Here is a 24,371-nt window from a genome sequence, read left to right on the forward strand (position 1 = left end):
CAGACAGATAGAGAAAGAGGCAGATAGAGAGAATGGGTGCGCCAGGGCCACCAGCCACTGCAAATGAACCCCAGATGCGTGCGCCCCCTTGTGCATCTGGCTAATGTGGGTCCTGGGGAATCGAGCCTCGAACCGGGGTCCTTAGACTTCACAGGCAAATGCTTAACCACTAAGTCATCTCTCCAGCCCCAACTTTAGTAATTTTTAAAAAGCAGTTACCTGTTTGCACTTACATGTGTGTTTCTGTTAGTGCAACAGAGTCTCTTGCTATTGTAAACAAATGCCACATATGTGGGCCACTTTTTGTATCCAACTTTACGGGGTGTCTGGGGAATCAAACCTCGGCTGGCAAGCTTTGCAAACCGGAACCTTTAGCTGTTGAGCAGTCTCAACAGTGCTCCCCTGCTATTGGTACTTTGGGCCATAGAACCAGGTGAGGTGGCTCACACCTTTAATCCCAGCAGCCTGCAGGCTGAGGTTGGAGGAACACCAAGTGTGAGGGCAAACTGGGCTAGAGTGAAACTCTGACAGAGGATCGCGGTGAGTTTGAGGCCACCCTGAGACTACATAGTGAATTCCAGGTCAGCCTGAGCTAGAGTGAAACCCTACCTCGAAAAACCAACCAAACTAAACAAAAAAACCATTCAGACCTCTCCTCCACTGATGTCCAAACACTTCCAACAGCAGCCTTAGTTCCCAAACCTGCAGGATTGGTATGCCTCAAATGCTGTCCTGGTGGGTGGGTGGAGAGGTGGCTTTTGGTTGAGCCACAGGGTCCCAGGTGGGGGCTGGGTCGGCTGGGGCCGGGGAAGCTAAATCGGGCCAGCGGGTGAGTGGCGGGAGCAGCTGCTGCCCCGCCCCTGGCCGGCCCCTCCCTCCCCGGCGCCCCGGCGGGCCGGTCCGACCGGTTTGCACTGCTGGGCGCCGAGTAGTCGCTGGCTGCCCGGCCGGGTTGGCTGTGTGGGGACGCGGGGAGTTAGCGGACGCCGTCGGGGCTGCACGTCCGCCGGGAATGGGGGGCGACCGGCAGCATTACTACGGGAAGCACGGTAGGCAGAGCCCGCGTCCCGGGGAGAACCTCAGGCTGGGAGGGCGCGGAGGTCCCGGCGCGCGGGCGCAATTGCACTTCTGCAGTTGGAGTCCTGCCAGCCCCGCGCTCTCCCTACCTGCTCCCCAAGTTGCAGAACTCTTGCAGTCCCATTCCTCGCGGGACCTGGCCTTGTCGCCTTCTCCCCAGCACCTCTTGAGATAGATGTCTTCCTTTTCCCTCCTTGAGCTTTCCCTCTCTGCCGGAGCCCCTGGAGCTCTTCCAGGAGGCCACCACCGCATGGGTGGCCGCCAGCTGATAAATCCGAGCTGATCCCGGCCACACAGTCCGGGAGGGACTCACTCACATGCTGGGGTCTCCGATGACCCGGGGCTTGGGTGTGGTCACTTGGAGGTAGGAAGAGGGCACCTCTTAACTGCTCCACTCTCCGACGGGGCTTTGGGACCAATGGCTCCCACAACTTTCTTCCTTTAGGTTTTTCTCATCCACTCACCTTAATCTTGTTACTTCCAGGAACTCCCCAGAAGTATGACCCGACCTTTAAAGGACCCATTTACAACAGGTAAGAGCCCTGAGCTCCTGCCCATAGCAGTAGAACCCAACAAAGTGATGACAAATATTTGTTACAATACAAAAATGAATATTAAGATATTATATACTGACTCTTCAGGCAGTATTTTTTTTTTTTTTTGCTTTAGGTTTTTAAAAAATATTTTATTTGAGGGCCGAGCGTGGTGGCCTACAACTTTAATCCCAGCACGCGGGAGGCAGAGGTAGGAGGATCGCCATGAGTTTGAGGCCACCCTGAGACCTACATAGTGAATTCCAGGTCAGCCTGGGCTAGAGCGAGACCCTACCTCGGAAAAAAAAAAAAAAAAAAAAAAAAAAAAAATATATATATATATATATATATATATATATATATATATATATATATATATATAATTACTTGAGAAAGAGGCAGATAGAGAGAGAATGGGCGCTTCAGGGCCCATATCAACTGCGGAGGAGCTTCAGACACACACACCACCTTATGCATTTGGCTTACGTTGATACTGGGTCCTTAAGCTTTACAGGAAAGTGCCTTAACCACTAAGCTATCTTTACAGCGCTCTATTTATTTATTTAAGAGCAACAGACAGAGAGAAAAAGGCAGGGGGGGGAGGGGGGGAGGGAGAGAATGGGCGAGCCAGGGCTTCCACCCACTGTAAATGAACTCCAGATGTGTGCGCCCCCTTGTGCTTCTGGCTAACGTGGGTCCTGGGAATCGAGCCTCGAACCGGGGTCCTCAGGCTTCACAGGCAAGTGCTTAACCGCTAAGCCATCTCTCCAGCCCCCTCCCCTTTTTTAACTTCGAGAGCAAGAGAGAATGAGCGTACCAGGGCTTCTTCTAGCCACTGCAAAGCAACTCCAGTCGCATGTACCACCTTGTGCATCTGCCCTACATGGGTATTGGGGAATCAAACCATGCCTAGCTCTTAGGCTTTTTTAAAAAAATATATTTTATTTGTATTTATTTATTTGACAGAGAAAGAGGGAGAGAGAGAGGAAGAGATAAGGGCACTTCAGGGCCTCCAGCACCCCATTGTGCATCTGGCTAATCTGGGTCCTGGGGAATCAAACATGGGTCCATTGGCTTTGCAGACAAATGCCTTAACCGCTAAGCCATCCCTCCAGCCTTTTGTTTTGTTTTTACTATTTTTAATATTTTTTTCGTTCCAAACAAGTGCCTTTAACCACTGAGCTAACTCCCCAGTCATTTTTGTTTCTTTATGAGAGAGAGAACGGGTGCAGCAAACAAACTCCAGATACTTTGTGCATCTGGCTTTGTGTGAGCACCACCACGCCCAGCTTGTTTGATTTTTTTTTTTTTTTCAAGGAGAGAGAGAATAGGCTGCCACGATTCTGCTACTACAACTGGACTCTAAGCAAGCGCCTTAACACCTGGGCCATCTCTGAGACTACACAGTGAATTCCAAGTCAGCCTGGATAGAGTGAGACCCTACCTTGAAAAGCCTCAAAAAAAAAAAAAAAAGTCTGGGAGGGTGGCTTAGCAGTTAAGGCACTTGCCTGTAGCCAAAGTACCCAAGTCCGATTCCCTAGGATCCATTTAAACCAAATGTATGAGGCAGTACATGCATCTGGAGTTCATTTGCAGCAGCTGGAGGCCATGGTGCACCCATTCTCTCTCCTGTCTACCTCTTTCACTCTCAAATAAAAAAAAAATAGAGTATATTTTTTAAAGGAAGGGCTGGAGGGATGGCTTAGTGGTTAAGGCATTTGCCTGCAAAGCCAAAGGACCCAAGTTCTATTCCCCAGGACCCACATTATTTTAATTTAAATTTATTTATTTATTTGACAGAGAAAGAGGGAGAGAGAGAATGGGCGTGCCAGGGCTTCCACCCACTGCAAACAAACTCCAGATGCTTGTGTCCCCTTGTGCATCTGGCTAACGTGGGTCCTGGGGAATTGAGCCTGGGTCCTTTGGCTTTGCAGGCGTATGCTTTAACCACTAAGCCATCCCTCCAGCCCCAATATATATATATATATATATATATATATATATATATATATATATATATATATATTTATGAATTATTTTTATTTAAAGGAGAAATCACAAATTGTGGGGCTAAGGAAACATGCTGTCATGTGGAAACACTGCATGTAAGGTTTGTTTAGAAAAAATTGAGGTTTTGGGGGAAGAAACTGGAGTAGAGCCACAAGCATGTAGACTCAAGAGAAAGTGAAGCTTTTAAAGAGGAATTAGGGTAAAACTGAGCATGTGGACTTAAGAGAAACTGAGGCTTTTTTTTTTTTTTTTCCGGGTAGAGTCACGTTAGCCCAAACTGACCTGGAATTTACTATGTAGTCTTAGGGTGGCCCTGAACTCACAATGATCCTCCTACCTCTGCCTCGTGTGTGAAACTGAGGCTTATGATTTTTTTTTTTCCTTTTTTTTCAAGGTAGGGTCTCAATCTAGCTCAGGCTGACCTGCTGGGATTAAAGGCATGCGCCACCATGCCCGGCTGAAACTGAGGCTTTTATTTATTTATTTATTGTTTTTAAATGTTTTATTTTTATTTGTGCAAGCAGATAGGAGAGATGCAGACACACAGGGAGAATGGGTACACCAGGCCCTCTAGCACTGCCAATGAATTCCAGATGCATGAGCCACCTTGTGAATATGGCTTTACATGGGTACTGGGGAATTGAACCCTGGTCATTAGGCTTTACTGGAAAGCACCTTAACCACTGACCCATCCCTCTAGGCTACTGATTGTGAAACTGAGGCTTTTAAAGAGATTAGAGTAAAGCTGCTGACACGTGGGAAGCAGAATCTGGGAGCTTGTGTAGGGAAAGTTGGGAAGAACCCGCACATCGTAGATTCAAAGTCAGAGGAAAATTATGCATGCAATCAAAGAGAGAAGATACCCCAAACTATAAAGCTGAGATAAGCAGAAAAACCATTTAAACCAAGAAACACACACACACACAAAGTAGGGTCTCATTCTAGCCTAGGCTGACCTGGAATTCACTCTGTAGTCTCAGGGTGGCCCCAAACTCATAGCAGTCCTCCTGCCTCTGCCTCCCAAGTGCTGAAATTAAAGGCATGTGCCACCATGCCCTGCTAAGAAACAGATTTTTTTTTTTGTTTGTTTTTGTTTGTTTTTTGAGGTAGGGTCTCACTCTAGTCCAGGCTGATCTGGAATTCACTATGTAGTCTCAGGGTGACCTCGAGCTCACTGTGATCCTCCTACCTTTGCCTCCCGAGTGCTGGGATTAAAGGAGTGCGCCACCACATCCGGCATGAAACAGATTTTTAAAGTATTTATTTGAGAATGAGAGAAAGAGAATGGGTGCTCCAGGGCCTGTAGCTCTACAAACTCCAGATGCATGGGCTACACTGTACATCTGGTTTACATGGGTCCTGGGGAATTGAACCTGGGTCCTTAGGCTTTGCAGGCAAGCACCTGAACAGGTAAGCCATTTCTCCAGCCCAGGCCAAGAACCAGTTTTATGCTCTTTCCCTCCCCAGCCAGCCTGGGGGAGGAGGAAGCTGGGCTCATGTGTAACCTTGCAGCCCTAGAGAAGAGAGGTAGGCAGGCTGAGGAGAAAAGTAGCTGAGTGGAGCAGGGCTGAGTTCCAGTCCATAATATTTTTATTTATTTGCAAGCGGAAGGAGATAGAGTATGGCTTTGCCAGGGCCTCTTTTTTTTTAAATTTTATATTTATTTATTTATTTGACAGAGAGAGAGGGAGAGAGAGAGAGAATGGATGTGCCGGGGCTTCCAGCCACTGCAAAGGAACTCCAGACACGTGTACCCCTTTGTGTATCTGGCTAATGTGGGTCCTGGGGAATAGAACTTGGGTCCTTTGGCTTTGCAGGCAAATGCCTTAACCACTAAGCCATCCCTCCAGCCCCTCCTTTAAAAAATATACTCTATTTTTTTTTTATTTGAGAGTGAAAGAGGTAGACAGGAGAGAGAATGGGTGCACCATGGCCTCCAGCTGCTGCAAATGAACTCCAGATGCATGTACTGCCTCATACATTTGGTTTAAATGGATCCTAGGGAATCGGACTTGGGTACTTTGGCTACAGGCAAGTGCCTTAACTGCTAAGCCACCCTCCCAGACTTTTTTTTTTTTTTTTTTTTTTTTGAGGCTTTTCAAGGTAGGGTCTCACTCTATCCAGGCTGACTTGGAATTCACTGTGTAGTCTCAGGCTGGCCTTGAATTTACAGCCTCCCAAGTGCTGGGATTAAAGGTATGGGGTATCACACCCAGCTGTTTGTTTTTGAGGCAGGGTCTCATTGTAGCCCAGGCCAACCTCAGATTCATTTTGTTGTCCAGTCTGGCCTTGAATTCTTGTCAATCCTTCTATCCTTTAACTGCCAAACCATGTCTCCAGCATCTTGACATCAATCTTGCTATGTAGTTAAGGATTATCTTTTAAGTCCTGATCCTCCTAAATTCTAAGATTATATGTATGTGCCACCATGCCTGTTTATGCAGTGTGGGGATGGAACCCATGGCTTTGTGCATGGTAGGCAGGTGCTCCGCCTACTGAACAGTGGGTTTCCTCTTTTGCTCATCTACGTTTTATTGAGAGACAGTCTGCCACTCTGACCCAGAGCTGCCATTTTCATCATTTTCCCCATCAGTTCTCTGGTCTCCATCACAGGACTGGGTATAGGCATGTGTGGCCATGTCCAGTGTTTACATGGTTGCTGAGGAATTGACCTAGGGTGGTCTTGGGCCCTCATGCAGTGGCAAGTCATCTCTCAAGATGCAATTTATTTATTTTAAATACAAAGAGTCAGAGATATAGCTCAGTGGTAGAACACTTACTAGCATATGGGCTGTTCTGTTTAATCTCTAAATGGCAAGATAAAACCAAGCAAATAACCGTAATACCTGTGGCCCGTAAGGATGTACTGAAATGGGCAGTCTCAGTCAGAAGGGAAGTGCGCATTACTGGAAACTGCTTGGAGCCCCACATCCATTTAGGTATAAAAGTGTAAAGTTCACATGACCTTTGGGATAGCTTTCAAACTCCTTAGGAAAATGAGCTGACACAGGGGTCACATACCCTGATGCTATCCTTCTGCTCCCCAGGGGTTGTACTGACGTCATTTGCTGCGTGGCCCTCCTCCTGGCCATTGTGGGCTACGTGGCTGTGGGCATCATAGGTAAGTAGCAGAAGGGGAAGGATTTGGGCTCTGGGGGGAGGGGCTGGCCTCTGAAGCAAGGGTGGGGTGGGGCTATGGATTGGCAGTACCTCAGCATCCCTACCTCCCTCCATAGCCTGGACCCACGGGGACCCGCGGAAGGTGATCTACCCCACTGATAGCCAGGGTGAATTCTGCGGGCAGAAGGGCACAAAAAATGCGTGAGTCTGTTCCCCTGGGACCTGGTGTGTAGGGGGGGGGTTCTGAAGGGTGCAGCAAAGTGAACACAGTGAAGAAGGTTCTAGGCTTTCCCCAACTTGGTCCATAAAAATCAGTCAACATGCACAGTCTTTTCTTTGTATCTGAGAACAGGTTCCAGGATGCATCACAGATACTAGAATTCAAGGGTGGGGAGCCAGGCATGGTGGTGCACCCCTTTCATCCCTGTAGGGAGGCAGAGGTAGGAGAATCACTATGAGTGCGGGGCCAGACTGAGACTACATAGTGAATTTCAGGTCAGCCTGGGCTGGAGTGAGACCCTAGCTTGAAAAAACAAAGGAAGCTGGTTGTGGTGGTGCACACCTTTAATCCCAGCACTTGAGAGGCAGAGGTAAGAGGACTGACGTGAGTTCAAGGCCACCCTGAGACTACATAGTAAATTCCAGGTCAGCCCCTACCTTGGCAAAAAAAAAAAAAATTCAAGGGTGAGGTTGGAGAAATTGCTTAGTGGTTAAGGCGCTTGCCGCCTAAGCCTAAGGACCCAGGTTTGATTCCCTAGTGCCCTTGTAAGACAGATGCAGATGGTGGTGCATGTGTCTGGAGTTTGTTTGCAGTAGCTGGAGGCCTGGCATGCCCATTCTCTCTCTCTCAAATTATTATTATTATTATTATTATTGTTTTTGTTTGTGTTTTTGGATTTTTTTGAGGCAGGGTCTCATTCTAGCTCAGGCTGACCTGGAATTCACTTGTAGTCTCAGGGTGGCCTTGAACTCACAGTGATCCTCCTACCTCTGCTTCCCAAGTGCTGGGATTAAAGACATGCGCCACTACGCCCAGCATTATCTTTTTTTTAATTCAAGGGTGCACAAGGACCTTATATTAAGTGATGCAGGGGCTGGGGAGATGGCTTGCCAGGTCTCTGCTTGCAAAGCTACCTGGTCTTGGTTCAGTTCCCCAGCACCCACATACAGCCAGATGCAGAGTGGTACATGTGTCTGGTGTTCATTTGCAATGGTATATATACATATATATACACATCAATAAGTCAGTTTATATTGATTTACTCATTGGTTTGTTGAGGCAGGGTCTTGTTCCAGCCCAGGCTGACCTAGAATTCGCTATCTAGTATCAGACTGGCCTTGAATTCACAGCAATTCTCTTACCTCTGCCTCTGATGTGCTGTGGTTAAAGTGCACCCCTACCCCCTAATTTTATTTATTTTTTAAAAATATATTACTTAGTTATTTATTTGAGGTAGGAGGGAGAGAGAAAGAGAGAGGAAGAAGCATATAGTAAGAGAATGGCCCTCAGCCATTGCAAATAGACTCCAGATGCATATGCCACCTTATGCATCTGGCTTATATGGGTATTGGGGAATCGAACCTGGTTCTTTAGGCTTTGCATGCAAGAACCTTAACCACTAAGCCAGCTCTCCAGCCCTATTTCTTATTTTTATTTTTTGGTTTTTCAAGGTAGGGTCCACTCTAGCCCAGGCTGACCTGGAATTCACTATGTAGTCTCAGGGTGGCCTCATTCATAATGATCCTCCTACTTTTGCCTCCTGAGTGCTAAGATTAAAGGTGTGAGCCACTACTCATGGCTTTTTTTTTTTTAAATTTTCTAATTGTTTGGTTTTTTTCAGGGTGGAATCTCACCCTAGCCCCCATGACCTGGAATTCACTCTGTAGCCAGGCTGGCCTCAAACTCACAGTGATCCTCATATCTCAGCCTCCTGAGTACTGGATTTAAGGGTGTGCAGCACTACATCTTTTTTTGTTGTTGTTTTTCAAGGTAGGGTTTACACTGTAGTCCAGGCTGACCTGGAATTCGCTATGTAGTCTTAGGGTGGCCTTGAACTCATAGTGATCCTCCTACCTCTGCCTACTGAGTGCTGTAATTAAAGGCGTGCGCCACCACACCCAGCAACTCTAATTTATTTTTTATACAAAGTCTTGTGTAGTCCAGACTGGCCTCCAACTCAACTTCCTCCCCATCTCAGTTTCCTGAGTGCTTGGATTATAAGCTTGCAATGACACATCTGGCTTTTCTTTTTTCTTTTTTTCTAGATAGGGTCTCACTCTAGCACAGGCTGACCTGGAAGTTACTATATAGCCTCAGGTGGCCTCAAACTCACTCCTACCTCTGCCTCCCGAGTGCTGGGATTAAAAGTGTGTGCCACTGTGGCTGGCCTCCTTTTCCTTTTCCTTCTTCTCATTCTCCTTCTTTTTCCTTCCTTCCTTCCTTCTTCCTTTCTTTCTTACTCCTTTTTTTTTTGGTTTTTCGAGGTAGGGTCTCACTCTAGCTCAGGCTGACCTGGGATTCACTATGGTGTCTCAGGGTGGCCTCGAACTCACAGCGATCCTTCTACCTCTGCCTCCCAAGAGCTGGGATTAAAGGCGTGTGCCACCACGCCAGGCTTTTCTTTCTTCCTTCTTTTCTTCCTTCCTTTCTTCCTCCTTCCTTCTTTCTTCTTCCTTCCTTCCTTCCTTCCTTCTTTCTTCTAGGATGCCTAGATCAAATCCATGGTTTTGAGCTTGTATGGCCAACTATTGAGCCATATGCTCAGCCCCTGGGTCTCATTATTTTTTTTTTTCTTAAAGCAGGAGTCATAACAGTCCCACACTTGGCTGTTCTTTTAAATTTAAAAAGACTTTTTCATTTATTTATTTGACAGAGAGAAGGAGGCAGATAGAGAATGGACACATTAGGGCCTCTAGCTACTGCAAACAAATTCCAGATGCATGTGCTCCCTTGTGCATCTGGCTTTCGTGGGTCCTGGGGAGTTGATTATGGGTCATTTGGTTTTGCAGGCAAATGCCTTAACTGCTAAGCCATGACTTCAGCCCTCTGTGCTGTTTTCTTGGTCCAATGATATTATATATGCCTCAGACCTTGGAGTAGTGTCTGGCATGGTTATAGGTGCCCCCCCCCCCATATATATATTTTGTTTGTTTTTGTTTTGTTTGTCAAGGTAGGGTCTCACTCTAGTCCAAGCTGACCTGTAATTCACTATGCATGTAGTCTCAGGGTAGTCTTGAACTCATAGTGATCCTCCTATTTCTGCCTCCCAAGTACTGGGATTAAAAGTGTGGGACACCATGCCTAGATGCCACTACTTTTTTTTATTATTGTTGGTTCGCTTGTTTTCTCTGTTGCTGAAAATGGCACACTAGATAAGTACTCTTCCACTGTATTGCATCTCCACCCCATGTTGTTTTCTAGACAGCTGAGAAGTCTTTTTGTTGTTTTTGTTTTTGTTTCGTTTTTCGAGGTAGGTTCTCACTCTAGCTCAGACTGACCTGGAATTCACTGAGTAGTCTTGGTGGCCTCACACTCACAGTAGATCCCCCTACTTCTGCCTCCTGAGTGCTGGGATTAAAGGTGTGCCCCACCACGCCCAGCCAGAGAAGTCTTGATCAATTTCATTCTCCCTCCTTCAATCCCAGGAACAAACCCTTCCTGTTCTATTTCAACATTGTGAAGTGTGCCAGCCCCCTGGTCCTGTTGGAATTCCAGTGTCCTACCCCTCAGGTACCATGTCTCCATGTCTTCCCTTCTCCGTACTTTTCATAAACTTCTCTCCCTGGTGAGCTTGGGGTGGAACGTCTGCCCTGAACCCCAGTGTCACGACTCTACCTCTTTTCCTTGCACACCCCAGATCTGCGTGGAGAAGTGTCCAGACCGTTACCTCACCTTCCTGAATGCTCGACACTCTCCCGACTTTGAGTACTATAAGCAGTTCTGTGTTCCTGAGTTCAAGAACAATAAAGTGAGTAGAAAGCTGCCCTGTCCAGCCACAGGACCATGAGGGGATACCCTCTGGAACTCCCTTCTCTCTCTACAGGGGGTGGCCGAGGTGCTGCGAGATGGTGACTGCCCGGCTGTCATCACCCCCAGTAAACCCTGTGAGTCTGGGGTCCCTTGAGTCTGGGGTCCCTACACGGGAGCCTACTGCTGCTCACCTTGACAAATCATACCTCCTTGCTGCTTGCAGTGGCCCAGCGCTGCTTCCCCGCCATCCATGCCCATAAAGGTGTCCTCATGGTGGGCAACGAGACGACCTATGAAGATGGGCTTGGTGCACGGAAGAACATCACGGACTTGGTGGAGGGCGCCAAGTGAGGGTTGTGGTCCTCCTTGGCAAGGGTGTCTTGCTTTCCTGGGTGGGGCAAGGGCTGGTGTCCTCAGGGCACAGGGCAGAATCTGATTTACCCATCATGCCCTGCCTAGGAAGGCCAATGGAGTCCTAGAAGCTCGGCAGCTGGCCATGCGCATATTTGAAGATTACACTGTGTCTTGGTACTGGATTGTCATGTAAGTTGGAGGGAAGGTGGCTGTCCCATCTAAGGCTGTTGTGGCTTAGTGTCTGTCCCTCATGCTCTTCTTTTATTGCCTCAGAGGTCTGGTCATCGCCATGGTCATGAGTCTCCTTTTCATCATCTTGCTGCGGTTCCTGGCTGGCATTATGGTCTGGGTGATGATCGTCATGGTGATTTTGGTGCTGGGCTATGGTGCGTGTCCTCCTCTCTGTTTCCCCCCTCCTCCCCTGCGCAAGATCTGCAAGAATGTCTGTGCTCAGCCTTGGCAACACCCCATCAGCGTCATCCTAAGCCTTTAGATGTTCTTGCTCCTGGCATGTTTGCACAGATGTTAACTTAGCCCGGTTTCTAAGAACAGGCAGAGTAAGTTCCAGGTTAGCCTGGGCTAGAGTAAGACCCTATCTTAAAAAATCAGTAAATAGGGTTAGAGGGATGGCTTAGTGATTAAGGAGTTTGCCTGCAAAGCCAAAGGACCCAGGTTCAATTCCCCAGGATCCACGTTAGCCAGATGCACAAGGGGGAGCATGCGTCTGGAGTTCATTTGCAGTGGCAGGAGGCCCTGGCACACCCATTCTCTCCCTCCCTCCTTCTCTTTCCCTCTTTCTCTGTCAAGTAAATAAAATATTAATAAATAAAATAAAGAGCAGGCACCTCAGAGCAACCTCAGCACTCATGAGTAAGGGCACAGGGTGGGCTAAATTGGGATCTGCAGGGCTAAGGGGAAAGCTCAGCAGTAGATCTTTTCCCTGTAATTCACCAGGTCAGGATAGGGGTATGGCTCAGTGTGGTACAGCCCTGAGTTTCATCCCCAGCACCACAAAAAAGAAAAGAAATCTAGCCCTCACTAGCTTTCCGAACTGGGTCTGGATTGGTGCTCTATTTTATTTTATTTATGAGAGAGAGAGAAAGCACGATGGTGAATATGGGCTCATCCGGCCCTCTTGCTGCTGCAAACAAACTCCAGACATAAGTACCACTTTGTGTTCCTAGCCTTACATACGCACTGGGGAATTAAACCTGGGCTTGCTGGCTTTGGAAGCAGGCATCATTAATTGCTGAGCCATCTTCCCAGCCTGGGAATGGTTCCTTTACCAGAGGAAAAAACATTCCCAAGTAGGCTGTTTAGCACAGTGGAGAGGGTTAGAGATTGTAGGGTGAAGGTGCCACAGGTTCACATCCTGGCTCTGTCACTCCCCAGCACTGTGTCCTTAGGCAAATGACTAAGCTGCCTTGTGCCTTAATTTCTTCCCCTATTTAATGGGCATAATTAATATTTGCTACATGGAAGGTTTAATGAGAAGGCTACCATATGCAGATAAAATCAGGGAAAGGGGCTGTGAAACCCAGAGGCTTTGCTCACAAACCAGTGATTTTGGTTTTGATTTTGTGTGTGTGTGTGTGTGTGTGTGTGTGTTTCAAGGTAGGGTCTCGCTCTTGCTCAGGCTGACCTGGAATTCACTATGGAGTCTCAGGGTGGCCTTGAACTCATAGCAATCCTTCTACCTCTACCTCCCAAGTGCTGGGATTAAAAGTGTGCGCCACCACACCTGGCTTGGTTTTGATTTTTCATTTAAAGTTTCTGGAATGATAGATGCTTGGCCACACTATTGGAGGACCCAGGTAGCAAAGCGTTTGTGTTAGCATGCCTATAACCCTCACACTCAGGAGCCCAGCATTTGAGACACAGAGGTAGGAGCATCATGAGTTTGTAGCCAGCTTGGGGTACATAGTAAGACCTTGTCTTTGTTTTTTTGAGGCTGACCTGGAATTCACTATGTAGTCTCAGGGTGGCCTCAAACTCATGGCGATCTTTCTGCCTCTGCCTCTGGAGTGCTGGGATTAAAGGCGTGTGCTACCACGCCTGACCTTTTTTTTTTGGAAATTTTATTTATTTGCAAGTAGATAGGTAGAAAGAAGAGAGACAGAGAGAGAATGGGTACACCAGGGCCTCCAGCCACTGCAAAGGAACTCCAGAAGCATATGCCTTCTTGTGTATCTGGCTTATGTGGGTCCTGGGGAATCAAACCTGGGTCCTTTGGCTTCGCAGGCAAACACCTTAACCACTACTGGCTTTTTAAAAAATTTAATATTTTGTTTTTATTTATTTATGTGAGAGAGCATGGCAGTTAGAGAGAGAATAGGTGTGCCAGGGCCTCAAGCCACTGCAAATGAGGTCTGCCATCTTGGGCATCTGACTTATGTGGGTCCTGGGGAATTTATCCTAGGTCCTTTGGCTTTGCAGGCAAGTGCCTTAAGCCATCTCTGTTGCCCCTAAGACCTTGTCTTAAAAAAACAACAGAGAGCACTGTGCGTGGCAGCACATTCCTTTGATCCCAGCACTAGGGAGGCAGAGGTAGGAGATTCGCCATGTGTTTGAGGCCACCCTGAGACTACATCGTGAATTCCAGGTCAGCCTGAGCTAGAGTGAAACCCTACCTCAACGGCCCCCCCAAAAATTATTTTCACATTTATGTGTGTCTTTATACATGTGCCAGGTTCTCTCTCTCTCTTTTTTTTTTTTTTTAATTTAATTTATTAGTTTTCTTTTCAGCAAATACAGGCAGTTTGGTACCATTGTTTAGGCTCATCCATGATCTACCCCCTTCCATTGGATCCTCCTTGATGATGTAAATGGGTCGTGCATTGGGGAGTTAGCCCACAGTTATTGGTACGATAAATGTCTCTGCATATCATGACCTAACATGTGACTCTGACATTCTTTCCGCCCCCTCTTCTGCAAAATTTCCCTGAGCCATGTTGGGTTCATTTTGGTCTGCTTCAGTGCTGAGGTGTTGGGGGCCTCTGAGGCTCTGGCTCTCTGATTTGGTAGGAGTTGATTTTTCTCTGTGTTGGTCTCCTTCTCCTTTGTGCTGGTATCCAGTTCACAGAAGAACATCACCCTTGCTTGTTTCGCCAATTGTCCTTAGTTTCAGTGGGGCCCCTTTTGAGGTATGATGGGGCAGCTCTCTCCTTAGGATCTGCATCTATCTTTCTTTCCCCCCGTATCTGCAGCACAGCTAGGCAGTCGCCATCTTGGCCAGAAGTGTCTGCCAGGTTCTTTTGACCACTGTAAATGAAGTCCTACTGAGATTTACATGGGTGGCTGAGGAATTGAACCCCAGGCCAGAGGCTTTGCATGTAAGCACCTTTAATCACTGAGCCATCTCTCCAGCCCCTTGGATTTTTGTTATTATGGTGTTGTTTTCTGTTTGTCAAGGGAGTGGGCCTTCTCACTATAGCCCAGAATGACCTGGAATTCACTATGTAGTCTTAGGCTGGCTTCGAACTCACAGCAATCCTCCTACTTCTTTCTCCTAAGTGCTGGGTTGAAAGGCATGTGTCACCATGCCCAGCTTCTAGGCAATTTCTATGCCTGGGATTATAACAACAAAGAAAACATGATCAGTCTTGCTTACGTTGAATTTATGCTCCTAGAAGTATGAGGAAAACAGAAAAAAAAAAAACCTAGAGAAGAAAAGGTGGGGCTGGAGAGAAAACTCAGTGGGTAAAGTGTTTGCATTGAGCACATGAAGAGCTGAGTTAAGATCTCCAAAAATCTACATAAAAATGCTACATGTGAGGTTGGAGAGATGCCTTACTGGGGATTCAAACCTGGGTCCTTTGGCTGTGCTGCAAGCACCTTAACTGCTTAGTCATCTCTTCATCTCTAAAAGGGTTTTTGTTTTTTTTTTTTTTTCCTTGTTTTGGTTTTTCAAGGTAGAGTCTGGCTCTAGCCCAGGCTGACCTGGAGTTCACTCTGTAGTCTTAGGATGGCCTTGAACTCATGATGATCCTCCTACCTGTGCCTCCTAAGTGCTGGGATTAAAGGTATATGCCACCACGCCCAACCTAAAACTTTTTTTTAAGTGGAAAGCAATTGAACAAGATACTCATCACTGACCTCTAGCCTCCATGTGTACACACATGTATGCATACCACACACACAAGCATAAATCAAAACAGAAAAGCTCCTAAAATGGCAAAACAAAGAGGAAAAGGGATATGAAATTAAAGCAAGAGCTGGGGGCTGGAGAGATGGCTTAGTGGTTAAGGCACTTGCCTACAAAGCCTAAGGACCCAGGTTTGATTCTCCAGATCCCACGTAAGCCAGATGCATATGGTTGCACATGCATCTGGAGTTTGTTTGCAGTGGCTAGAGGTCCTGGAGTGTCCATTCTCTGTCTCTCTCTTTCTCTCACTCATTCTCAAATAAATAAATGGGGAGAATAATTCTAAGTACAAGGAAGTTTTCTAGAAGATCATATGAAAGGTAAAATTTAAGCAGAGACTTAGGCATGTAGGAAATTCTGTAGTGACGAAAGGACCATGCCCATTAGTGAGACCAGCACATACAAAGGCTCTGTGGCAGGTGCAGCCCCAGCATCCTCTCCCAACTTTGGTCTCCTCTTATATGGAGACAGTTGTACTTACGTTGCACAGTTGCAGGAAAAATTGACGGGTGGGGTTGTGGCTTTCTGCAGGAATATTTCACTGCTATATGGAGTATGCCCGACTGCGTGGTGAGGCGGGCTCTGAAGTCTCCCTGGTGGACCTTGGCTTCCAGACAGACCTCCGAGTGTACCTGCACTTACGCCAGACTTGGATGGCCTTCAGTGAGTGGCGGTTTCCAGTCCTGCCCCCTGGGAGGCCTTGGAGGGTGGGCAGGGGGTTCCGAGCAGCTCATATCTCGGTCCTTACAGTGATCATTTTGAGTATTGTGGAAGTGGTCATCATCTTGTTACTCATCTTTCTCCGGAAAAGGATCCTGATCGCCATTGCACTCATCAAGGAAGCCAGCAGGTGGGGGCCGTTGAGCCAGGGCACCTGGCTGGGGTTTTCCTTAGGGCTGTTGGAGCCCTGATAGCCGTGTCTCTCCTCCTCTCCAGGGCTGTGGGATACGTCATGTGTTCCATGTTGTACCCACTGGTCACCTTCTTGCTCTTATGTCTTTGCATCGCATACTGGGCCAGCACTGCTGTGTATCCACTGTCTGTGATCCTTGGGGATGATGGAAGGCCAGACTTGCTTGGAGATGAGCTTCAGTTTGGGAGCAAGGGTTGAACCTGGTGGGGATGTGGATCTTTTTGTGCCAGCCCCTCCTCCCACTTCTCAAGCCCAACCCTTGAGTTCCTTAATGAACCTCTAGCTTCCTGTCCACTTCTAATGAAGCTGTCTATAAGATATTTGATGACACTGCCTGCCCACTCGCTGGGAAAACCTGTAACCCTGAGGTGAGTACCTTTGGAATGGAGAGGGTAGCCACAGATGTTCTGTAAGAAAGCACCTTTTACCACTGAGCCATCTCTCCAGCCCAGCCCGTAGTTTCTGAGACGTTCATTCCCCTGGGATCACTGTGTAGCTTGAACAGAGATTGGTGGTGGTGTATCCATAGGCATGCGTGTGTGTGTGCATGTCCCGGTGCTCACATGTGAGGGGCTGAGTAGAATGTCAGGTGTGTTCTATTCTTCTGCCTTGTTTCCTTGATTGGAGTCCTTCACTGCAATGAGCTGCTATTTTTCTGTCCGACTGGCTGACCAATGATCTTACCGTCTCTTCCTCAGGACTGGGTTACAGGCACGTGGTACCACACCCATCGTTTTATGTAGGAGCTGGGGGTCACACTCAGCTCCTCCGTCCCCATCATCCCTTTCTGCCTCATTTTGACTCAGCTCTGCCTCCCTTCCCCTAGGACTTCCCCTCTACCAATGAATCCCGCTTGTGTCCCAATGGCCGCTGCCGGTTTGCCTTCTATGGGGGTGAGTCGGGCTATCACCGTGCACTACTGGGCCTACAGATCTTCAATGCCTTCATGTTCTTTTGGCTGGCCAACTTCGTGCTGGCACTGGGCCAGGTTACACTGGCTGGGGCCTTTGCCTCCTACTACTGGGCCCTGCGCAAGCCAGATGACCTGCCTGCCTTCCCACTCTTTTCTGCTTTCGGCAGAGCACTCAGGTGAGCCAAGGGTTGGGAGAAACCGGGTGGGGTGGGGTACAGCGACCCCACCTGGCCAGACCACTTACTGAACCTTCTGGCTGCAGGTACCACACAGGCTCCTTGGCCTTTGGCGCCCTCATTCTGGCCATTGTGCAAATCATTAGAGTGATGCTGGAATATTTGGATCAGCGCCTAAAAGGTACAAGCCCATGCAGGGCTGCCATTGGCTTTTGCTAGGGGTGTGTGTTGGGGGGGTACGAGGCCGAGGCCGGCGGGGGTTGCTTGTTTCATGAGTCAAGGCGTGGACCTGTGATTGGGTTCTATGGAAGGGGTGGAGCTCAGCGGCCCATTGGATTGTTTCCTGTTGTGGAGTCTGTGTGAGCCCACAGCTGGAATTCCTGCCACCAAGGCCCAAGGGGTCCGGACCCCCACTGGCTCTTTCTAGGGGCGGGGCTAAGACAGGTCTCCCAGAGGGAGGTCTGTGGAACTGGAATGGGTTTCTTTTAGGGTGGCTTGGCTCCTGCTTGGGAGGCTGGGCGTGCACTTGGTACTGAGCTAAAAGGCTTTGTGTGTGTGAGATTTCAAGGTAGGGTGTCACTGTAGCCCAGGCTGATCTGGTGCTCACGTTGTAGCTCCAGGCTGACTTTGATCTCACGGTGATCCTCCTACCTCTGCCTCACTGAGTGCTGCTGGGATTAAAGGCGTGCGCTACCATGCTCACCTGGCTTTTAATTTAATTTAATTTAAATTTTGAGGTAGGATTTCACTCTGGCTTTTAATATTTTTATGTGTGTGTAAGACCATACCAGGGTGTCTTTCCACTGCAAAAGAACACTAGATACTTGTATTTCTTTTCTTTTTGGTTTTTCGAGGTAGGGTGTTGCTCTGCCCAAATTGACCTTGAATTCACTATGTAGTGTCAGGGTGGCCTTGAACTCATGGCAAATCTACCTCTGCCTCCTGAGTGCTGGGATTAAAGGCGTGTGCCGCCACGCCTGGCTCCCAGATACTTGTATTTATTTTTGCATCTATGTGGGCACTGGGGTATTGAACCCATTGCTGGCAAGCTTTGCAAGGAATTAATCCATTTCCACACCCCCACCCTTTTTTCCCCTAGTGCTAGATGTTGAACCCAATTGCTGAGTAAGCTGCACCCCCTAGCCATTTTTAAATTTATTTATAAGAGAGAAAGAGGTAGATAGAGAAAATAGGCATCCAGGGCCTCTAGCCACTGCAGATGAACTCCAGACACATATGCCATCTTGTGCATCTGGCTTTGGGTGGGTACTGGGAAATCGAACCTAGGTCCTGATGCTTTGCACACAAGTTCCTTAATTTCTTTGCTTGCCTCTATGTGTGTGTGTTTGGGCTCAACAGGGCCTCTTACTGCTGCCAAACACATGCACCACTTTTTTTTGTGTGTCTGGTATGCTAACATTGAATCCAAGTCCAGGTTTAATTTTTATTTATTTATTTTATTTTCACTTTTTTTGTTTTTTCGAGGTAGGGTATCACTCTAGCCCAGGCTGACCTGGAATTCTTAGGGTGGCCCTGAACTCACAGTGATCCTCCCACCTCTGCCTCCCAAGTGCTGGGATTAAAGGTGTGTGCCACCATGCCCAGCTTATTTTTATTTTTGAGGCAAGGTCTTCACTCTAATCCGGGCTGGCCTTGAACTCACAATGATTCTCCTATCTTTACAGGTGTGTGCCATTATATTCAGCTCTTGTTTTTCAATAAGATTTTATATATATATATATATGTATATACACACATACATACATACATACATACATACATATTGGTTTTTTGAGGTATGGTCTCACTCTAGCCCAGGCTGACCTGAAATTCAATATGGAGTCTTAGGGTGGCTTCGAACTCATGGCAATGTACCTCCCGAATGCTGGGATTAAAGGTGTGTGCCACCACTTCCGGCAAGATTCAATATTTTTGTACATACGTGTGCATAGGTATGCATGTGGGTCTATATACATGCACGTGTATGAGGGACATAGGTTGACACGGGTTATCTTTCTCAATCACTCTCTACCTTGTATTTCTTATTTTTATTTTTTGGTTTGTCAAGGTGGGGTCTCACTCTAGCCCAGGATGACCTGGAATTCACTATGTCATTTTAGGCTGGTTTAGAACTACCACACCCAGTCACAAATTTCTAAAAATATTTTTAGTTGAGCGTGGTGGCGCATGCCTTTAATCCCAGTACTTGGGAGGCAGAAGTGGGAGGATCACTGAGTTCAAGGCCACCCTGAGACTACATAGTGAATTCCAGGTCAGCCTGAGCTAGAGTGAAACCCTACCTTGAAAAACAAAACAAAAAAAAAGTGCCAAGCACTCATGAGGCGCAGGTAGGAGGATTGCTCTGAATTCGAGGCCAGCCTGGGATTATAGAGTGTGTTCGAGGTCAGCCTGGGCTAGAATGAGATCCTACCTCAAATAATCCAAAAACAGGGGCTGGGGAGATGGCTCAGTGGTTAAGGCACTTGTTTGCAATGCCTAACAACCTGTGTTTAATTCCTCAATACCCACATAAAGCCAGATGCACAAAGTGGCACATGCATCTAGAGTTCATTTGTAGGAGCCCTGGCATGCCCATGCTCTTTCCCTCTCTGCATGCAAATAAATAAAAAATGTAAGGAAAAAACTCCTTTAAATAGAGAAATAGAAGTAAAGTTATGTGAAATAGAAATAAAGCCCACACTTTTTTGTTGTGGTGGTTGTTGTTTGTCTTGAATTCACGGTGATCCTCCTACTTCTGCTCACGCCTTTAATCCCAGCACTCAGGGAATCAACGAGAATTTGAGGCCACCCTGAGACTACACAGTGAACTCCAGGTCAGCCTGGATCAGAGTGAGACCCTACCTCGAAAAACCAAAAAAGATAAAAAAATTATATTTTATTTATTTGAGACATGGGGGGTGAGGGTGGGGTGAGGGGGAGAATGGGCACTCCAGGGCCTCCAGCCACTGTAAACGAACCTCAGATGCATGAGTCACCTTGTGCATCTGTCTTACATGGGTACTGGGGATTGAACCTGAGTAGCTAGGCTTCAAAGGCAAGTGCCTTAACTGTTGAGCCATCTCTCCAGTCCCCTAATTTAGGTTTTTGATTGTTATTTGCAATGTATAAGTGTTTGCAAATGTCACTGCATGCATGTGGAAGTCAGGACAGAGGTCACCCCATTGCGCATGCTGGTCTTGACTTCCTTCAGTCTATAGTCCAGACAAGGCTCAAATTTTTCATCCTCCTGCCTCAGCTTCTGGAGCAGGTAGGATTGTAAGCCTATACCACCTTATCCAGCTCAGTTTCTCTGTCTTGATGAACTTTGGGTATCTCTACCATCCCAAGCCCTTCCTCCTCCGCTCTCTGAATTGCCTCCCTTCTCTTTCAGCTGCAGAGAACAAGTTTGCCAAATTTCTCATGACCTGCCTCAAGTGTTGCTTTTGGTGCCTGGAGAAGTTTATCAAATTCCTCAACAGGAATGCCTATATCATGGTGAGTGGGCCAGGGTTCATGAGCTCCCACTGGAAGGAGCTCCCAACCCCACCCCACGGGACTTAACTCTCCTCCTTGCCCGCAGATCGCCATCTATGGTACCAACTTCTGCACCTCGGCCCGGAATGCCTTCTTCTTACTAATGAGAAACATCATCAGGTCTGGGAACATAACCTCCCTCTTCCAGCCTCCTTCCTGTCCCAGACCTTGAGCCCACCTGCATACTTACCCCTCAATGTTCCCTGCAGAGTGGCTGTCCTGGATAAAGTTACTGACTTCCTTTTCCTGTTGGGCAAACTTCTGATCGTCGGTAGTGTGGGTGAGTGGTGACACCCAGCCTTTCAGGCTGTGGTAGCCTATTTGGAATGACCTATGAACTGCAGGGTCCAAGGAGAACTACTAATCGTCCTCCTCTATTACTTTTCCAGTTTGTTTCCTTGAGACAGACTCTCTCCACTGACCCTGGGGCTGCTTTGTTTTATTTATTTTTTTTTTATGAGAGAGAGAGAATTGGTGTGCCAGGGCCTCCAGCCACTGCATTTGAACTCCAGAAACTGTGCTACCTTGTGCAAATGTGTGCTCTTGTGTTACCTTATGTGTCTGGCTTACGTGGGACCTGTAGTGTCAAACATGGGTCCTTAGGCTTCACAGGCAAGTGCCTTAACTACTAAGCCATCTCTCCATCCCGGGGCTGCTGTTTTTGGTCCGATTGGCTGACCATTGAGCCTCAGTGCTTCTGTCTCTACTCACCTCAGGACTGGGTTTACAAGCATGCATGGTGACCCTGAGCTTTTTGTAACATGAGTGCTAGGGATTGAGCTCAGGTCTTCATGCTTGCCTGGCAGGTGCTTTTACCTGCTGAGCCGTCTTCTCAGTCCCTGTGGGGGACTCTACAGGCAGAATCTTCAATATCTCGGTTTCCTCCCAACTCCAGGGATCCTGGCCTTTTTCTTCTTCACTCATCGTATCAGGATAGTACAGGATACGGCTCCACCCCTCAACTACTACTGGGTCCCTATACTGGTAAGGATCTTTGGGAAAAGATTGGGGTCTAGAGAGAAGGTGTTGAGACTTCTTTGAATGGACAGATGTGGATGAAGTTAAAGGTGGGGATTTGTTAGATACTCATTCTCCTGATATTGACTATGAGGCTGAGGATGACCTTCCTTAAACACCTAATCCTCCTGCCTCCTGTCTATCATTCACTCGGTAGAAAGCCATCCTACATAAGACCAGGCATGATGTACACTTCTAATCCCAGCACTGGGAAGGTAGAGACAAGAGGATTAAGAGTTCAAAGTGATCCTCAACTACATAAAAAATTTAAGGCCAGCCTGGACTACATTAGACACTGTCTCCAATAAAGAAAGAGAGGTAGGATTTGGCGGCCCATGCCTTTAATCCCAGTGCTCAGGAGGGAGAGATAGGTAGATTACCATGAGTAAGAGGCCAGCCTGAGACTACAGAGTAAGTTCCAGGTCAACATTGGCTAGAATGAGACCCCACCTTTAAAAATCCAAAATAAATAAGTAAATAGGTACTGGAGAGATAGCTCAACAGTTAAGGTGCTTACCTGCAAAGCCTAAGGATCCTGGTTCAATTCCCCAGTACCCACGTCAAGACAGATGCACATATAGATAAGTTAAAAATAAAAGGGGGGCAGCTGGAGAGATGGCTCAGCAGTTAAGGTGCTTGTCTTGCAAAGCTTAATGACCCACGTTTGATTCTCCAATACCCACATAAAGTCAGGTGCACAAAGTGGCTGGAGTTTATTTGCAGTGGCAGGAAGCCCTGACATGTCCATTCTCTGTTGCTCTCTATGCTTGCAAATAAGTAATGCATATATTTTTATTTTGTTTTTTTGAAGTAGGGTCACACTCAAGCCAAGGCTGACTTGGAATTCACTATGTGCACACTGTGAGCACATGTGTGCTTCAACCTTATTCCCCTGAGACAGAGCTCACACCATGTTCTTTTATTTTTAGTTTGATCAGATAGCCTCAGTATTCCTCCCACCTCCTCCTCCCTTACACGGGGTTACAGGCATGCAAAGCTGTGTCTGGCTTTTCACATGGGTGCCGGTGCTCAAATTCAGGCCCTCACACTGCACAACAAATGCTTTTACCCATTGAGCATCTCCCGAGCTCTAGATTAAAAAATAAAATTAATTGGTTTATTTTTATTTATTTATTTGAGAGAGACAGACAGAATGGGCATGCCAGGGCCTCCAGCTGCTGCAAACAAACTCCAGATGCATGCGCCACCTTGTGCATCTGGCTTACGTGGGTCCTAGGGAACTGGACCTGGGTCCTTTGGCTTTGCAGGCAAGTGCCTTAACCATTAAGCAATCCATCCCCCCTTTCTGTTTATTTATTTATTTTTTGTTTGTTTTTTGAGGTAGGATCTCACTCTAGTTTAGGCTGACCTGGAATTCACTACATAGTCTCAGGGTGGCCTTGAAGTATTGGTGATCCTTCTACCTCTGCCTCCCAAGTACAAGTGCTGGGATTAAAGGTGTGCACTACCATGCCTGGCTTCATTTTTTAAATTTTTGGTTAAATATATTTATTTATTTGCAAGCAGAGAGAGAGAGAGAGGGAGGGAGAAGAGAGACAGACTGAGGGAATAGGCACACCAGGGCCTGTAGCTGCTGCAAACAAACTCCAGATGCACATACCTCTTTTGTGTATCTGGCTTTACTTGGGTACTGGGGAATTGAACCCAGATTGTTAGGTTTTGCAGATGAGTGCTTGAACCAGTGAGCTATCTCTCCATCCTGTTTGAGAGAAAGAATATGGGTGCACCTGGGCTTCTTGCCACTGTAATGAACTCCAGACACATGTGCCATTTTGTGTACCTGACTTTACATGGGTAATGGGTAATTGAACCCAAGCCAGTAGGCTTTGTAAGTAAGTGGCTTTAGCAACTGAGCCATCTCCCCAGCCTGTAGATTTTTTTGTTTGTTTGTTTTCAAGGTAGGGTCTCACTGTTGCCAAGGCTAACCTAGAGCTTACCTTGTAGTTCCAGGCTGACCTAGAACTTGTAGCAGTCCTTTAAGCTCTGTGTCCCCAGTGCTGGGATTAAATGGGGGCCACCACACCTGCCCTAGATTTTAAAATGTTTTATTTTATTTTTTAAGGTAGGGTCTTATTCTAGCCTAGGTTGACCTGGAACTGTCTTTGCCTGTCATCTCACAGTGTCAGCATGCTGGGGTTACAGAAGCCACTACAGCCTACGACTCTTTCCATGGAGTCAGGGCTCAAATCCTGGTACTCCAGCCTCAGTGACAAGTGCTTTATCCACTGAGTCATCTCCCCAGCTCTGTATTTTTTTGTTCTTGTTTTGTTTTATTTTATTTTATTTATTTATTTTTTGGCTTTTTGAGTTAGGCTCTTACTCCAGCCCAGGCTGATCTAGAATTCTCTATGTAGCCTAAGGTAGCCTTGACCTCACAGAGATCCTCCTACCTCTGCCTTGTAGAATTCTAGAGTTCTAGAATTAAAGGTATGAGGCATCATGCCTGGCTTATTTATTTATTTATTTTTGAGACAGGTCTCATTCTGGTCCAGACTGACTTGGAACTCACTCTGTAGTCCCAGGCTGGCCTGTGATTCTCCTACCTCTGTCTCTTAAATGCTGGGACTAAAGTTGCATGCCACCATGCCC

At 47.2% G+C, this 24,371-nt stretch overlaps 1 protein-coding gene across 5 annotated transcripts in view; it reads left to right on the forward strand.

Annotated features, from left to right (window-relative positions):
• The window catches only part of Slc44a2 (solute carrier family 44 member 2), a 51,482-nt gene that overhangs the window by 22,939 nt on the left and 4,172 nt on the right, over positions 1-24,371 (forward strand). For 2 of the 5 annotated variants that reach the window (XM_045143050.1, XM_004667455.2), the window contains exons 1-20: positions 931-1,049; positions 1,562-1,610; positions 6,668-6,741; positions 6,857-6,941; positions 10,386-10,470; positions 10,598-10,708; positions 10,784-10,844; positions 10,934-11,057; positions 11,170-11,253; positions 11,338-11,450; positions 15,740-15,871; positions 15,959-16,058; positions 16,145-16,237; positions 16,405-16,489; positions 16,948-17,210; positions 17,297-17,391; positions 20,602-20,705; positions 20,791-20,864; positions 20,954-21,024; positions 21,640-21,728. In XM_045143050.1, coding sequence (XP_044998985.1) covers positions 1,013-1,049; positions 1,562-1,610; positions 6,668-6,741; positions 6,857-6,941; positions 10,386-10,470; positions 10,598-10,708; positions 10,784-10,844; positions 10,934-11,057; positions 11,170-11,253; positions 11,338-11,450; positions 15,740-15,871; positions 15,959-16,058; positions 16,145-16,237; positions 16,405-16,489; positions 16,948-17,210; positions 17,297-17,391; positions 20,602-20,705; positions 20,791-20,864; positions 20,954-21,024; positions 21,640-21,728 — 1,929 coding nt within the window. In that variant the 5' untranslated portion in view covers positions 931-1,012. Of the gene's footprint in view, positions 1-930; positions 1,050-1,561; positions 1,611-6,667; positions 6,742-6,856; positions 6,942-10,385; positions 10,471-10,597; positions 10,709-10,783; positions 10,845-10,933; positions 11,058-11,169; positions 11,254-11,337; positions 11,451-15,739; positions 15,872-15,958; positions 16,059-16,144; positions 16,238-16,404; positions 16,490-16,947; positions 17,211-17,296; positions 17,392-20,601; positions 20,706-20,790; positions 20,865-20,953; positions 21,025-21,639; positions 21,729-24,371 lie in introns of those variants that run through there. The other 3 variants (XM_045143052.1, XM_045143053.1, XM_045143051.1) reach the window with 2 other exon arrangements.

This window comes from Jaculus jaculus, chromosome 2 (genome assembly GCF_020740685.1).
Source record: "Jaculus jaculus isolate mJacJac1 chromosome 2, mJacJac1.mat.Y.cur, whole genome shotgun sequence".
Taxonomy (NCBI): domain Eukaryota; kingdom Metazoa; phylum Chordata; class Mammalia; order Rodentia; family Dipodidae; genus Jaculus; species Jaculus jaculus.